At 29.5% G+C, this 16,052-nt stretch overlaps 1 protein-coding gene across 1 annotated transcript in view; it reads left to right on the top strand.

The window, feature by feature from the left end:
• The first annotated feature begins 522 nt into the window (after positions 1-522).
• LOC117182607 overlaps positions 523-16,052 on the top strand; it is a 65,042-nt gene continuing 49,512 nt past the window's right edge. The window contains exons 1-5 of the mRNA XM_033375706.1: positions 523-547; positions 3,824-3,925; positions 4,083-4,122; positions 4,208-4,312; positions 4,977-5,209. Coding sequence (XP_033231597.1) covers positions 3,848-3,925; positions 4,083-4,122; positions 4,208-4,312; positions 4,977-5,209 — 456 coding nt within the window. The 5' untranslated portion in view covers positions 523-547; positions 3,824-3,847. The remainder of the gene's footprint in view (positions 548-3,823; positions 3,926-4,082; positions 4,123-4,207; positions 4,313-4,976; positions 5,210-16,052) is intronic.

Below are 16,052 nucleotides of genomic sequence, written 5' to 3'. Positions count from 1 at the left end.
AAATTTGGTTATAGAAACCTTGGACGAAGCGAAAGTCAGGCTTAATAACCTGAAAGCACAGGAATATGCTTACACAATTGATACCGAAAATACAGGAGCATAAAAGGCAGAAATTACCAAACAGTGGTACCGAGCTCCAATCCTGCAGGTGAGTTCACAAAAGGAAGAAGACATTTTTACTGTATCGAAACCCTTGGGAAATTTCGACATCGACGAAGAAAACCTTTTAAGTAATTGTAAGAATATTGAATGGCATTAGTGAAATTGAAATTCATTAAAAATGATTTTCTTCTGTTATATAACCCGCTAATCCGGGTAACAAGACAGAAAATCTCCGATCCTCCAATGTACACCGAAATCGGTGTTCAATAGAGTTGCAACAAATTTGAACCACACAGGTTCATTCGGAGATTCTAGGGGAAAAGCATCATTTAGACACTGTTTTTTCTCATCCAGTGCAACGTGAAGTGTCGTCTACAAACTGTAAGTCACCTGTCAAGATGATTTTGTCGGTCGTTATTTGAGTGAAACAGATGTTAATAAGCAGGTAAGTTATAATAATAATTACCTAACTTTTAATTTCCTCCCATTTACCAGCGACTAAATAGTCTTGCAATAAAAATAGTACTTGGCGTGATATAATATCCAAATGTTAGGTTAGTCAAAACCTACTATATGACATTCAAACCACCAAAGCCGGGATGTACAAACTAAGTCGTGACCGTCTGCATCGAAATTGATGCATGGTGGTTCGAACAAATTTCCACTAGATTTTCTGCGGAAGTTTAAATGTATCTTAAATATCTAATCTTGCAGTGGCTAGTGTCATATATGAAAGATAAGGTAAATACAATTGTATAATAAAAACAGAAATTTGTTTTTCGCGATGAGTAGAGATGTAAATTTGCATGAAACTTTAGCCTGATCAAAAGTTTCATGAAACGTTGGGAGTTTCGTGAAACATTGCAATGTTTCAAATATAGCGGCGGGAACATTTAAACTGATAAGATAAAAGCCTATTAGGTATTTTCACTTCAATAAACAGCTAACTTCACTTCGTAGATTTCTGAGAGGAAAATAAGGGACCATGTGTATGGGATTCAGTTCATTTTTTCCCTATTTTGCTAATATCTTCGTAAAAGGTAATTTTTTCTATAAAAATGTATTAAAAAATAGTTCTTATTTTTTAATTACTATTTATTGAAATAATAAAATAATAATTATGATTATTAATTACAAATATATTACAGAAATAAAGTTTTGTTCCATGCATTTGATCCATTTTTTCCCCCTCAGCTTTTAACAAAGTAAAGTTAACTGATGGTTGAAGTGAAAATACCTATTTGAGGCTTACATATCCCAACTTTTTCCTGCAAGCTGATTTGATTTATTTTTCCGGTTTGTACTGTGGACCAATGATGCCAATGTTGGCACCCTGAGCTACTGCGCTTGCGTTTGGGCTGAACGCTGGTTGGCCACACTTGGCGCGCGATTCAAAATTAAATTGAAAAAAAATTCTTGTAATTTAAATACAAGAATGTATTCAAATTCTGTAAATTTTGATTTTAGACAATAAAAAAGTGTATAACACATATTTTATAAATAATAGTTTATTTTCATTGAACTCCAGAAACTGACTTATAGCTCACAAAACATTTTGTAATAGATATATTTGTTGAAAAACCATATACTGTTTCTGCAGCTTGATGTATAGAAGTTAATTGTAACATTTAATAATGATAATATTTGAATTTTTCTAAAAATAATTTCAGCTGAGAATATTGTTCTTTTCGATTGAAAAAGTATGATTAATTATTTTCAATCACTTTTCCAAGAAATTTCTTTTCAAATTAAATATTTTGAAAAATATTAGTCAGTCTTTCAAATTCAATAAAAATAAACTGTTATTCATCAAATATATGTGTTATAAATTTTTTTTTGTTTGAATTCAAAAGTTACACAATTTGTATACATTCTTGTGTATATTTTAATAATTATTTATTTAAATTACAAGAATTGTTTTTCAATGTAATTTTGAATCGCGCTTCAAAGGGTAGGCAACCAGCGCTCAACCCTAACGCACACATGAATGAAAATTATTATCATTTTATTATTGCATTGAATAGTCCCTAAAAAAGAAAAACTATTTTTCAATTGCACTTATACAGAAAAATTACTTTCTACGAAGATATTAGAAAAATAGAGCAAAAATTAATCGATTCCCATGCATTTGGTCAATTGTTATGCCTTTAGTATTTAACAAAGTGAAGTGAGCTATCGATTGAAGTGAAAATACCTTATTGTATATGTAGACGGTTATGACTTTTTCTATACATCCCGGCTTTAGTTTAAATGTCGACGGGCATGATTAACCTAACTTTTGGAAGTTGCATTAGGAAGTTATAATATTATTCTAAGTGACTGGTACGCCCTTTCCCTAGATGCCCACATGGGCACCTACGTTCAGAGGAATACATCTGAGACTTGAAAACTCTCTCAAATGATCATTGGGAGCCCAATGAAATTTGAGCTGCAACAAATTTAACACCAGCGTTTTTCTGTGAAGCGTTGAATTCAGAAAAATTAAGAATTTGTATTCGTATGAATACGCGATTTTTCCTCCGTCTAAAAATCCCCCGAGGGTAACAGAAAAAGTACAAATCCTATTCCTCTTAATCGACTTAGTACAATTTAACGAAACCATTCATTTAACCTATTTTTCATTATTAAATCTTTTTATAACTTATAAATTCGAAAAATATTCAAATTTATATTTATTTATATTTTAATCATTTATTTAAACGTCTTAAAAAATGCAACAATGAAATCTATGCACATGTGTGAATTTGAATAATTTTAACTCTAGAGAGGCAGAGTTGAATTGGTGAGAATTAAAATTTAAGAATTTACATTCCGCATGAAGGAATTAAAATAACTTATTACACATATTTTGTGAACTTATTAGAAGGAATAAAATCAAATCAAAATATGACTAGTTCTAAAGAATAAAAAATACATCTGTGAAGTGCATTACCGGTATAATTAGAAGGAATTACATATATTGAAAACACGTTCTCTCGTTCTCTTTGGGAGAATAGAAAACTTTGTGGCGGTCGCTATGGAAATAGAAGTGAATAAGTTTAGCAGGTATCTTATTCTTATCGTGGAAATTTAAACAGATGGAAAAATCGCGCAATAAAAAGAAAATTCAGCCCAAAAGTGAAGATTATTCTATTATTTTGATTGCGTGATTTTTTCATCTGCCTAAAATTGCACAATAAGAATAAGATACCCCCTAAACTTATTCACTTCTATTTCCATAGCGATCGTCACACGGTTTCCTATTCTCCCAAAGAGAACGTGTTTTCACTATATTTAATTCTTCTAACACACCTTACAGACATATTTTTTATTCCTCAGAAGTGGTCATATTTTGATTTTATTTAATTCCCTCTAATTAGTTTACAAAATATGTGCAATAAGTTGTTTTAATTCCTTCATGCAAAATGTAGGCTCTGAAATTTTAATTCTAACCAATTCAACTCTGCCTCTCAGAGGTTAAAATGATTTAAATCCACACATTTGAACAGATTTCTTTGGTGCATTTTTTAAGACATTTATATTCGTTAAATTTCACTAAGTCGATTGAGAGGAATAGGATTTGAACTTTTTATGTTCCTGTGCGAAAACGAAAAAAATTACGCACGCTGTTTAAAGTACATAATTTGCTATTAAAAACAGTTCTCGTAGGTCATACAAAATATTTTGCTTAATATTTAATTTATTCAAGATATTTGTGACATCATTGTTCTTGTTTTTATAGGTTCTGGCAGATTTTCAAACAGCGATGAATCTATTTCATCGCAGAAAAGAAATGTCAGCAGGAAACTATCGTCAACAATCCTTCCAGAAATCGCAAAAATTGGTAAGAATAAAAATTTTCATCAGTTATAAAAAATAATGAATTAAATTCTTTCTACATCTAATATTGTAACTAATGTTTATTACTTTTTTCGTCAACCGATGAAACTCATGAAACGTCGTCACCACTTAACAATATCATGGAACCATCTACGAAAAAGCGAAAACCTTTTCCTATACGTACTGAATCAAAAATATCAGGTAATTCTATTTTCTGCAGGACTTATTTAATTATAAATTTTTTCTATTGAAGTTCAGTAATATTAAAACTTATTTTTATTTGCAGGATATAAGAAACACAGTGTTAAAGAATCAAATATATATATGAAACAACCAAACAGGAACGAAGGTCTCGATATATTTGGAGAAGGAATGGCAACTGAAGCCATAGGTATAAAAGTCTTGTTATTAACATAATTCTTTGTTTTTTTAATTCGGTGTTGAATAACAATTAGTGTTAGAATATGTGCACTTAAAATCCTTTAGAGAAAATCCTGCACTAATCTTCATGAAGATAATGAAGGCATTGCACGTTATTTATTTGGATAATAAAGAAACTTAGCGAAAACTACGTGGAATTGAAGCAATGTTAATTGCCAGTGGTATTAACCTTGACCTTCCACGCAGTTTTTCTGAAAAATACGACTTGCCATTGCCCTTTAGGAAGTCAGAGGATTTTCAGACATTCGAAAATCTTCTGAAATCGAATTCAACGTTGAGATACGAATTTGTAAGTATATGAAATTACGGATTTATGGACCACATTGTACAAATACTTCATACACTCCTTTTTTGCACACACAAACCTTAAATGATTTGATGGGTAGGAATGGCTCATCACCCCGTACGCTTTTGAATATTCTCAAGAATTATATCGCACAACAGGTAATAATTCTCTATAATGCTGCGAAAAAAACGGAGCAGAAAGATTTAATTTTTAAGGACACGGAATTTTATAAGTAAATGCTTGATATGATACTTAGAATATTTTTCTGAGCTATTCTTCTACAATTATCCGTCTCTCTTCAAAATTTAACAACTCTTTTACATTTCAGAGAAAATAACTAAGAGGTTCAAAAATTACGGGAAAAATTCAACAGAAAAAGAATTTCTCAAAGTTTTGGGACCTGTAATCACAAACGCTGTCAACTGGGATGGCCATCGCGCTTTAAGAGCGAAAAACAAAACAAAGATTGATTTAAACAAGGTACAAATAGTTTTCGAAGATGATTCGAGTGTAAAGGAAGTCGAACAAATACAGAAAAACAAATATGAGTCATTTAAATATGTATGTATACCAATTTTTTAAATAATTAAGAAAACAATATTTAATGTTGAATCTAGATTTTATGTAGGTTAACTAGATATGTCTAGGCACGTTATACAGCATCTACATGGCTATAATATCTAGGAACTAGTTGACCCAAACGTTACATCCCAGTCTAGCCTCTGTACAGTCAGTCTGTGCCGCGCCAATATAGACTCAAGGCGAACTGCACAGAAACAGTACAGCGCCATGACAATTTTCCACATGGGGGGGCTTTTTGAATGAATAAATATTTTTTTCAGGCTTAAAAATACGAAACAAAAAAAGACAAAAGACCTAGGAGTCGAAATAAGAATTAAAGTAATTTTTCATTAATTTTTTACATTCTCATTCATGAGAGTGTAATGTAATCGTCCAAATTTTCGATCTTTGGTTTTTAACTCATCTTTACGTATCGGTACTTAACAAAATCCGAAAATCATAAAATTTTATCGGTGCCTGTCCAGGCGCGGATCCAGAGAAGGGCTTCGGAGGGGGGGGGGGGCACGCAATAATTACCATCCACTCTCAAGGGGGAGGTTAATAATAATTTTAAAGTTATTTTTCGCCTGATTCCAATCCGGGCTGAGGCAGATTTTTTCTTGTTCTTAAAAAATTATTTGTATGAGAAAATTGTTTTAACGAATCAAAACTTTTATTATTTATAAATGAGTGCTATCATTTGCAATGTCTTAAATTGAAGAATAAATCAACAAGTTTATGATTTTTCAAAAATTATATCATTTCAAGCAATTTTAAGTTAAAAATATTAAAATTTTCTATCGAACACTTTTTAAATTAGAAGTTAAATTATTTTAATTTTGCGTCGTTGCAAATGAATAATTGTTTAATTGTTATTTATACATAGAATTTCTTTTATCTTTTAAAACATTTTATAAAAGTATATTTTCTTACTAAGAAATCACTTTAAATATTTCCAGGTACCTCCAAAAAAAATTCATGATCTCGAAATCTTTTAAAATACCTAAGATCCTACCAAATTTTGTATTTAAATCTTTAAAAATATACATTTTCATTTAAATGTTTTGAAATCTTTACATTATTATTTTTATAGTTTTGGAAATTTTTAAAAATCTTTTTAAATATTCTCTTGAAATTAATTTATGAAAATAAAAAATTATTGTCAATTTTGTAAGGAATCTAAATAATTTTTTTTTTATATTTTGAAATCTTTCAAAACGCTTGAAAAGCACCTAAATTTTTTGTTTGAAATCTTAAAAAATCTAAATTTTGTTTTAAATTTGTTAACATCCTTTAAAATTTCAACTTATTTTTGAACTTGTTCGAAACTTCTAAATATCTCTTAAACTTATAACAATTTTTTTAAATTAATAACTATTAAATTGTTATTTATTAAAATTTTCTATTGTTTTGAAATATTCATAATATTCTGCTGAAATTAATTTTTCGAAATAAAAAAAATCATTTTGAATTTTACCAAGAATCTTAAGACAATTTTTTACTATATTAAAACTTTCATAATCCTTAAAAGGTTCACAATTTAATAAACAAAATTAGAATTAATTCCTCAACTTACTCGCATTTGTCTAAATGAATACATTCATATTTGTTATCCACCCATCAAAATTCAAAATTTTTACTCATAAATAAAAATTTTTTTTAACAGAACAATACAATTAACATTGTGACGTTCTAAGTTTGAGTTTAGTTCACCGAAATTTTAACGCAAGGCATTCTGTTTCAATCAATTTAGTTTCGAATTGTTTAGTTTTTAATATTCAATTTTAAAGAAACATTCAAACACTGCTGACTATTAAAAAATTGCTCTTTTTCTTAATTAAAAATGTTTAAATTGAAAAGGTTAAAAATGTTATATCGTATACTGAAATAACAGAATGTTTATAAAGTTACAATTGGAAGTTTACGTTTTACGTTGACTAAGGCTTTTAAATTAAAATAGATCAATTTTTAACGTCAAAATCTGTAAATTGTTTAATTTTAACTGTTTTAGAATCGCCCCATAAAATTATTCAATTATTGTTCAATTTCGAATACACGAACTACAGGTCAATTTTTAAAATAATTAATGAATTTATATTTACAGTTGATCAACTTAAAACGTTTTATGTCAAAAAATTTCAATCGCCAAAGCTTTTAATCTTTTGTTAAGTAAGCCATCAAAACTGCACTTTAAAATTCTTTAAATGGAAAATGTATCCTAAAAAATGAAAATCTAAAATTAAAAATTGTCATGGTAAAAAATTTTACAATTAGACATTGTAAACTTAATGATTTCATTATTGAAAAATTAACAATTACACTTCGCATTTAAAAAAAGTTGAAATCAAACTTATTTTAAATTGTATCATATATATTGTGATATAAAATTCTTGATATTCAGGTGATTGGATAGATTTTTCTTCTAAAAACTTGTAAAATTCCCGATCAAAGAAAAAATTCACGATCACTTCCCGGTCTTAAATAATTCCCGGTCATTTCCTAATTTCTTTCTTCTCGAATGATAATACATATTTCATGTTTGTTAGCTTAACAATTTTTCATTAAAGAATCAATTAAAATAATATATAGTTAAATAATTCTGACATTTTTACATTTTTTAAAAGCACAATTTTCCGATTTTTAAGTCTTTTTTTTAATGTATGCAATCGCTAGTTGATTATCGCATTTCTTCAGTTCTTGGTATCAGCTTGAACTTTTAGTGTCATAACGGCATACACTTTCTTTTTTTAACGAAGCCAAGAATTAAGAATCTTTGAAACAAATTATCTTCAAAAAACTAAAATAGCCTTAACATAGACAGAATACAGAACTAAAATATTTACCATTATTGATTGTTGTAAAACGTAACGTCGTAAATATCGCCATCAGCTGAGTTCGCTCCCTGTTCAACTTAAATGGTTATTCACAATAAAATGATGTCTCATACATCCATGAGAGAATTTTAAACCCCGATTGGGTGCGAGAATTACATGGTTGGGAATCTACATTGGCTGTCTGGCTCTCTTGCCGAATGTGGATACGACGCAAGAGTGACAGCACCAGTGTTGGGAATACATTGTAACATTGATATACGTTACCAGAGTATCTGTACGTAACTACATAATATAAAATGGGCGCTACATTTGAAAAATACACGCTGAGTATCGACGTTTTCTCTATCAACGTATTCAAGGCGAACATTCGTTCTCCAGTATTATACATAATAAACTTTATTATCTTATTTGAAAAATTCGAGTCTGGACAGGGGAGGGGGGGGGGCAAGCTGCCGCGCCCCCCCTGGATCCGCGCCTGTGCCTGCCTGTCTGTATGTATGGTTACCTGAATGCTGTAGCCACGCTAACTTTTGGAGGATTTTTCCAATAAAGTCAGCCTTTGATGCACTTCTTAAGGTTCCCAAAATAAAGGATAAGTTCGTTAAGCAGATATTTTCAACCAAAATTTAAAAATTTAGAGCATTCAAAACTTCAAAAAGTTATATGTTTTTTAACATTTTGAATCTTTTTTAAAAAAGGAAAAAAAATTTTTTAATAGGTTAAGAAATATCAATCCACATTATACTAAATGTAAAATTTTTTTTTTCGAAACTATTATCATGAAATTTTATAATTAGAAAAGATTTCCATAAGCTGGATCATTTAAAAAAATATGCATTTTTGATTTTTTAAGTGATCCATAAGTTTAAAACGTTATTTTTAGTAGATTTTAACAAGATTTACAAATTATCTTGATGAAGTTTTTCAAGTGGACACGAATTATCGAGAGCGAAGCGCGAGTATCGTAATGAGAATAATTATCAAAGCCGTAGGTGCTTTGAGAACCTTCTTTGAAATGTATACTTACAAATTCTAGACATGCTGAAGAAAATAATAAAATTGCAAGCGAAGAAGAATATTAAATACCAAATTTAAAATTTTGAAAAACTACTGCAATTTCAATTTCGACTCCTGGATCTTGTAAATTTTTTTGTGGTGTATTTCTAAGCCTAAAAAGGCCAAAAAAAGAAGACACTAATTAAAAATCACAAGTGAAAAAATGTATCTTATTAAATACCAAATTCCAATTTTTAAAAATTTACTGTAAATCTCATTTCGACTACTAGGTCTTCTGAATTTTTTTAATTAACTCCATGTCAATTAATTCTGACTTAATCATATTTTTCTAGGATCTCAATACGTACTCTTCACCAAAAGTAAAAAATTCAGAGAATAACTTTTAAAAAATTCAAAACTTATTTGAGCAACATATTGCTTATTGTTACTTAACTGTTCGCTGAATAAAAAATTAACAAAATGACTTTTGTTGAGAATAATATACACCGGAGATTTACGACGGATCGTCCACATGTGACGTGACATTCTAAGGGTTCGCTCTAACGTTTTAAATTGTCACATAGAAGTGGGTTCGCAAAGGTTTTGTAACGCGTGACACCGCTGAGATACGGGAATACAATTTTATTTCTTATCGAGACATTAAATAACCAAATGCTACCGGCACAACAAATTAAGTAGTTGCATTTTGAACCGAAAAGTAAAATTTTGAAGCCGAAAAGACGAATTTTGTACCAAAAGATTATTTTTAGCTAAGAGAAATTAATTTTTAACCTTAAAAAATTACTATTCTACCAAACAAGATAAATTTTAAACAAACAGAAAAAATTTCAACAAAATACATAAATTTTCAACTAAAAAAAAATAATTTTTCCTCCAAAAATAGAATACTTAACTTTTCAGATAAACAGAAACTTAAATTCCACAAAAATAAACGAAATTCTAAAGAAATAGTTACATTTTAGATAAATAGTTTCATTTGCAACAAAAAATATAAATTCTTAAGGAAAATGTAAATTTACTACCAAATAGTTGAATTTTTAATTTAAAAAGATAATTTTTGCAACAAAAAAGGGAATCGTTAAACTTTCAGCTTAAAAACTAATTAAAAAAAAAAGAATTATCAACCAGTTGCATCCAATGAAAAATGACGAATTGTTGAGAAAATCATTAAATCCTTAACAAAGATGATGCATTTTCAACAAACAAGATTAATGTTAAAATGAAGTGGACAAATTTGTAATATAATACATGAATTTTCTACAAAATAGTTGAATCATAAACTTAGGAGGGATACATTTTCTACCACGACTTGAATAATTATCTTTTCAAATAAAAAATTAAGGTTCCACGAAGAAAATTTCCAAACAAATTGTTGAATTTTAAAAAGCCGAATGAAACTTTTGAGCTGAAAAAATTCACCAAAAAGACCAATGTTAAAAAAATTTTAATTTACGACCAAATATTTGAGTCATAAACGTATAGGGGATACATTTTCAACCAAAAATGGAAAAATTATATATATTCAGTGATTTGAATATCATCCACACTGTGAACCTAGCTACCATTCCTACTGACAAAATATATGAATTTCTTAACACTTTGAACAGTATGGAAAATTCAATTAAATTCACTATTGAAAAAGAAGTTAATAAATATATTGCTTATCTAGATTGATTATTAATATTCCTGGAAGTAATTTAAGAATATATTGGCATACAAAAATTTCTTTGTGAGGACGTTATTTGAATTACATACGACTCAAATCATTTTATTTATTTTATTTTCAAATCAATTAATAACTAAAATTGTCAAAGAAAGAATCCATTAAATTTATAACAATTCCTCTAAAAATAAAAAATGAGATGAAAATTACAATAAAACAGAACTTAAGGTGTGGTTGCCATATATTGAAGGTCTTTCGGAACGTCTCAGGGTTTCTTTAAAATAATACAATATCAATGTTTATTTCATTAACAACCACACACTTAATACATCACGGAATAATCGCAATAGTTTTTTGCAACGGAAAAACCTTAAAAAAATTTAAGACATATAACGCCTATTGACTGCTACTTACAGACGATGCTTTCGAAGTGTAGGAGTCAACATGTGTTATAGTCTTATATATTTTTTAACTTTTTACCGTTGCAAAAAAAAAACTATTGCGATTATTCCGTGACCTTGTATAGAAAATTTAACGTAGAATCCGAATTTCAATAAATTAAAAGTTAATTTGGTTGTTTTTTCGAGTTTTTTAAAAAGGAACCCAATGGGGTCTTTACAGGTACTTTTTAGAGGCTCCATTCGGTTTCTTCGGTCCACCAGGGATAAGGATAAAAAAGCAACAAAAAATCGAATAAAAATGACGAATTTTTAACCAAATACTTAAATTACTAACCAAAATCAAGAAATTTTCAAAATAAATATTAATTTAATGACCAAAAAGAGTAATTTGCAACAAGAAACCTAATTTATGATTAAATAGTTGTATCATAAACTTATAAGGTAGACATTTTCAACCGAAAGTGAAACAATAAACTTTACAGATAAAGAAAAATTATTTTTCGTAAAAACGAACGAATTCCCAAAAGAATAGTTTCAAATAAATAGTTTAATTTTAAGTCAGAAATATAAATTCTGAACAAAAATATTAATTGGCCAAGTAGTTGTGTGATAAACTTGGAAGGGATACGTTTTTAACCAAAAGTGGAATAATGAACTTTTTCGAATAAAAAAACCAATTATCAAAAACAAGATAGTTATATTTTCAAGAATAGTTTAATTTTTAACCAAAAATATGAATTTTTAACAAAAAAGATCATTTACTTTTAAATAGTTGAATTTTTAACTTATAAGCGACACATTTTCAACCATAAGTGTAATGAAACTTTTAAGATAAACAAAAATTATTTTTCCTTAAAACAAAAGAATTTCTAAAATAAATAGTTAATTTGAAATAAATAGTCTAATTTTTTAACAAAATTATTTATTCTTAACGAAACAGAAAATTTTTGAAAAGTGGAATCATTAAATTTTCAGTTATAAAAACAAGTTTTCAACACCTAAAAAAAACCAATCATCAACTATTTTTATCAAATTAAAAATGACAATTTTTTGATAAAATAGTTGCATCCTCAACCAAAATGATAAGTTCTTAAAGACCAAGATTAACGTTATAACCAAAAAAACGAATTTCAAAAAAGAATACGTTAATTTACAAACAAAAAATTAAATCATAAACTTATAAGGGTTACATTTTTAACAAAAATTCGAATAATTAACTTTCGATATTAAAAAATTAATTTTTTTTAAAGAAAATTGCAACAAAGCTTGAGCTTGCATCCGCTCATTTGTTTTATCTTCCAAAATTTTCAAAGGCTTTCAAAATTTTCTTCAAAATTTCAAATTATAAATTTTCATTCCATTTACTCGTTTTGCCTCACACAAGTCATGTAACAATTTTGGGAATTTTACTAATTCGTAAGCTCATGACTCTGTGAAATAAAACTCATTAATGTCCATTGCACTCCAAATATAATTTCTTATAAATTGGTTTATCCTCGCTGCATTTGTTCTTGCAATTAACAAGTTGTCAATACAGGGTAAGTTTCAAAAATTGTCAGAGTGTACGGGCGTTCTCTTCCGCCTTAACCGAACCAAGTCGCCGTTTTTGCAGGAATAGTCAAAGGTTTGCACACTGGAATCCTTGTGTTCCCATAAGAATGGGCTGCGCAAGGATGAACGGGTAACCTTCCAGTATAGCTCCAGCCTATCAAAGCGGAGACGAATTGGCAATTAAGGGAAATGGAATGAAAGTTTATAATTGATTTTTTTTAGTTCAATAATATTTAAAACACCCTTAAGTCCATCCCTGTCCTCCTTACCTAGATTCGTGGTGATCTATAATCACGGTGAGCTTCGAAATAATTCCTCGTAGGAGAGAGTCGAAAACCAAACGGCTACTTCTCGCTAATTCTTGGTGTCGACTGACAATCTCCTCGATCCTCGGTTATCAGCCTGGTCCCAACGCCGTGGCTTCGATCATCCCTTCTACCTAAGTTGGTTGCACACGCATCGGCACCTGTTACGCACAGCGGTAAATGATACCTATATAACCCATTCGCCCAGAAATTCGCAAGTCATTGCAGGAGCGTAATTATTCTCTGTTTCAACCGCCCTTGCATCATTTTTACTAATATAAATTAATTTTATATACTGAACCATTTCAGTACCCCCCTAAATGAAGGAATGTTTTAAATTTTTAAAAGATTCATTCGTTTAATAAAAATAATTTGCTTATGCGTTTGCATTTACCGTTTTATGCCAATAGTTTCTGTTTTAAATTAAATGTATGAGTTGTGAAATTATTTTGTATAAGCTAGTCTGTGACACGTTGTGAACTGTTATATATGATGTGGACCTTTTTGCCCCCCTAAATTGATGCAGATAATGAAAAAAAGGTTAGTTTCAAAATTTTTTAAAAATTGCGGGTTAGCTGTGCCCCCCTAAACGAATGAATAGAAAATTAAATTCTTGAAGGCATTCGTTTATTTTGAATGAAGGATTGTTTTTCTGCCACGAGAAAGAAAACATTTTTATTCAGGAGAACCTTTTTTTCATTCGAACAAAAATCTGATTTTGTTTATGCACAAAGAGGGAAAAATAGTTTGTTGTTGGTTACACTTTTTTTTTTAGAAATATTCGGGGTCTTCAACGTCTTTGACATCGTACTTGTTATTTAGTTCGCGGAACATAATAAATGGGTAGAACGAGTTATTAATATATTTCCCATACAATAGTTCATCATCGTCCTCCTTTTTTTGCTCTTCTTTATTTTCCATTTCCTGCCTCTCCCTGATGGCACGCATTCGACGGTGGGCCTCTTTGAGTTCGTCACTCATTTCTTTAACGTATGCCATTATCTCTTCGCAAAATTTTTCTGTGCGGGTTCCTAGGGTTACCTCATTTTCCTCCTACAGCAATGGTTTTTTAAAAATCCCGGTTTCTGAGGTTTCAGCTGATGTTGTTTTCTTTTTAGGGATGTATAATTGTCCGGGGTTTTTAACCTGCCCGTATTTATTCGTTTGGCGCATTTTGTTGGACCTTTTTATTTTTGGTTTTTGAGCATTCGGTCGGTTGTGTATTGCTGTTACGGCCATGCTGGGATTTTTTTATACGAGATTATGATAAACCAGACTTCCTTTTAGCATCCGTTCGTAGGCCTGCGTTCCTACATCGCTCATTTCCTTTCTTTTTGGGGGTTCCATTTTTTTACCGTTTCTTGCTTCTAAAATCATAAAATAAAAAAACCCCAATGTTGACATTGCCTTTTATATTAGTTTGTTATTGTTAGTTGTTCCCCATGATGTTTCTTTTTTTTGTTTGGTAGCAAAATTCATTGGTTATTGTTATTTTATTGTATTATATTTGGGACAAAGGTTATTTAAAGCATTTTTTATATTTGTTTCATTTTCTATCAAGAAGACAACGCTTTTAGTTATTACAGGATTTATAATTTATTTATTTGAATCTGAGAATTTTTCAATGGTTAGTCTCTCTTTTAATTACCTGTAATTGGTTATTCATTGTCTTCGTTTCTTTTCGTCTTTGCAATTCACTTCTTTCTGAATTTCACGCAACTATTTGCTTTTAAATTTATGACACGAGATCTCGTTTGATCGAGAGCCAAATCTAGACTGCAAATTTTCGCATTTATTTTCTTCCATTGTGGTTTTCTTTCATATAACAGGTTTGTCGTAGGAAATTTCAAATATATTTTTGTTTTTCTTATTTTTCTATTCTATATACACATGTTTTCTTACTAGATTTATAATTGTTTTCTTACTGTTGATTTTTTAATAATTATTTTTAGTTCTATGATGTTTTTTTCTTTCTTTTTTAGTTAGACAAGGGTAGAATTAATTTTTTTTCTACTTATTATTCTTTTTATTTTTCTTTCTTATCAATTTTCTTCTATTGTCTAAATGTATATTTTTGAGTAATTTTTTTTCTTTTTCTTTGTTGTTTTGTTTTTATTCAAACTGTTATGTCTCTTTTTCTTTTTCCTATTTTTTTAACAAACTTAATTATCCAATTTCCTAATTTCTAAATGATTCACCATTTTGATTCATTGCCTTACGTTCTATTTTCTTTTTTAAAATTCTTTTAGTATAGTAGTTCTTATTCTTATTCGTGAGCAATTCTCAATTTTTTTGGATTATTTTATCTTTCTACATTATTATCTTACTTTGCTAACGCTCTTATAAACTAACTAATTTGGAGGTTATCCTCTTCTGTTTTTTTGTATACCGATTTAAGTCCTGTGAATGGTACATCCCTTTGTCCTCTTCGTTTGCCGGATCCCACAGGATGTACGTGCCCGGTTTTACTTCCATTTTAATCTCGAAAAGTTCATCATATATTTGTAAAAATTTTGCCAAAATCTTATTCCCTTTGTCGGATCTATTTAACATTTTTAGTAAAACCATGTCACCAACTTTTAACTTAGTAATTTTATAGGTCCGATTAAATATCTCTGTTCTTTTTTTTTGCTTTGCGTAGTATATTTTCATGGGTCATTTGGATCTTCCTCTCATATCCAATTTTGGGGTTTAATGGAGGCAGTTTGAGCCAATTTTCCCACTCTCTTTTTGGCTTTTTATTTAGCTGGATTTTAATAGGATTGAATTCTGTCGTTTCATGATGCGTTTCACTCATGCAGTTTTCGATGATTCTTATCCAGATCCACCAAGATTTGTGTCGTTCTTTGATAAGAGTTCTGAAAAATCTTGACAATTCTCTATGGATTCTTTCCACAATGTTGCTCTGTGGATGACGAATTGATGAGAATACAGCTCGCACTCCACCCCCCTTAAATTTGTTGAGCCATTGTTCACAATTGTGGGTCCGGATGCAATAAGGGCACATAAAATTTTTTCGTGCGAAAACGAAGTCCCCTGGAGGCTTTAGAAAAAATTTTCGAATTTTAATTT

This window comes from Belonocnema kinseyi, chromosome 2, assembly GCF_010883055.1.
Source record: "Belonocnema kinseyi isolate 2016_QV_RU_SX_M_011 chromosome 2, B_treatae_v1, whole genome shotgun sequence".
In the NCBI taxonomy this organism is placed as follows: domain Eukaryota; kingdom Metazoa; phylum Arthropoda; class Insecta; order Hymenoptera; family Cynipidae; genus Belonocnema; species Belonocnema kinseyi.
The sequence above is the reverse complement of the archived record's forward strand: the minus strand, read 5'-3'. Positions and strand labels throughout refer to the sequence as shown.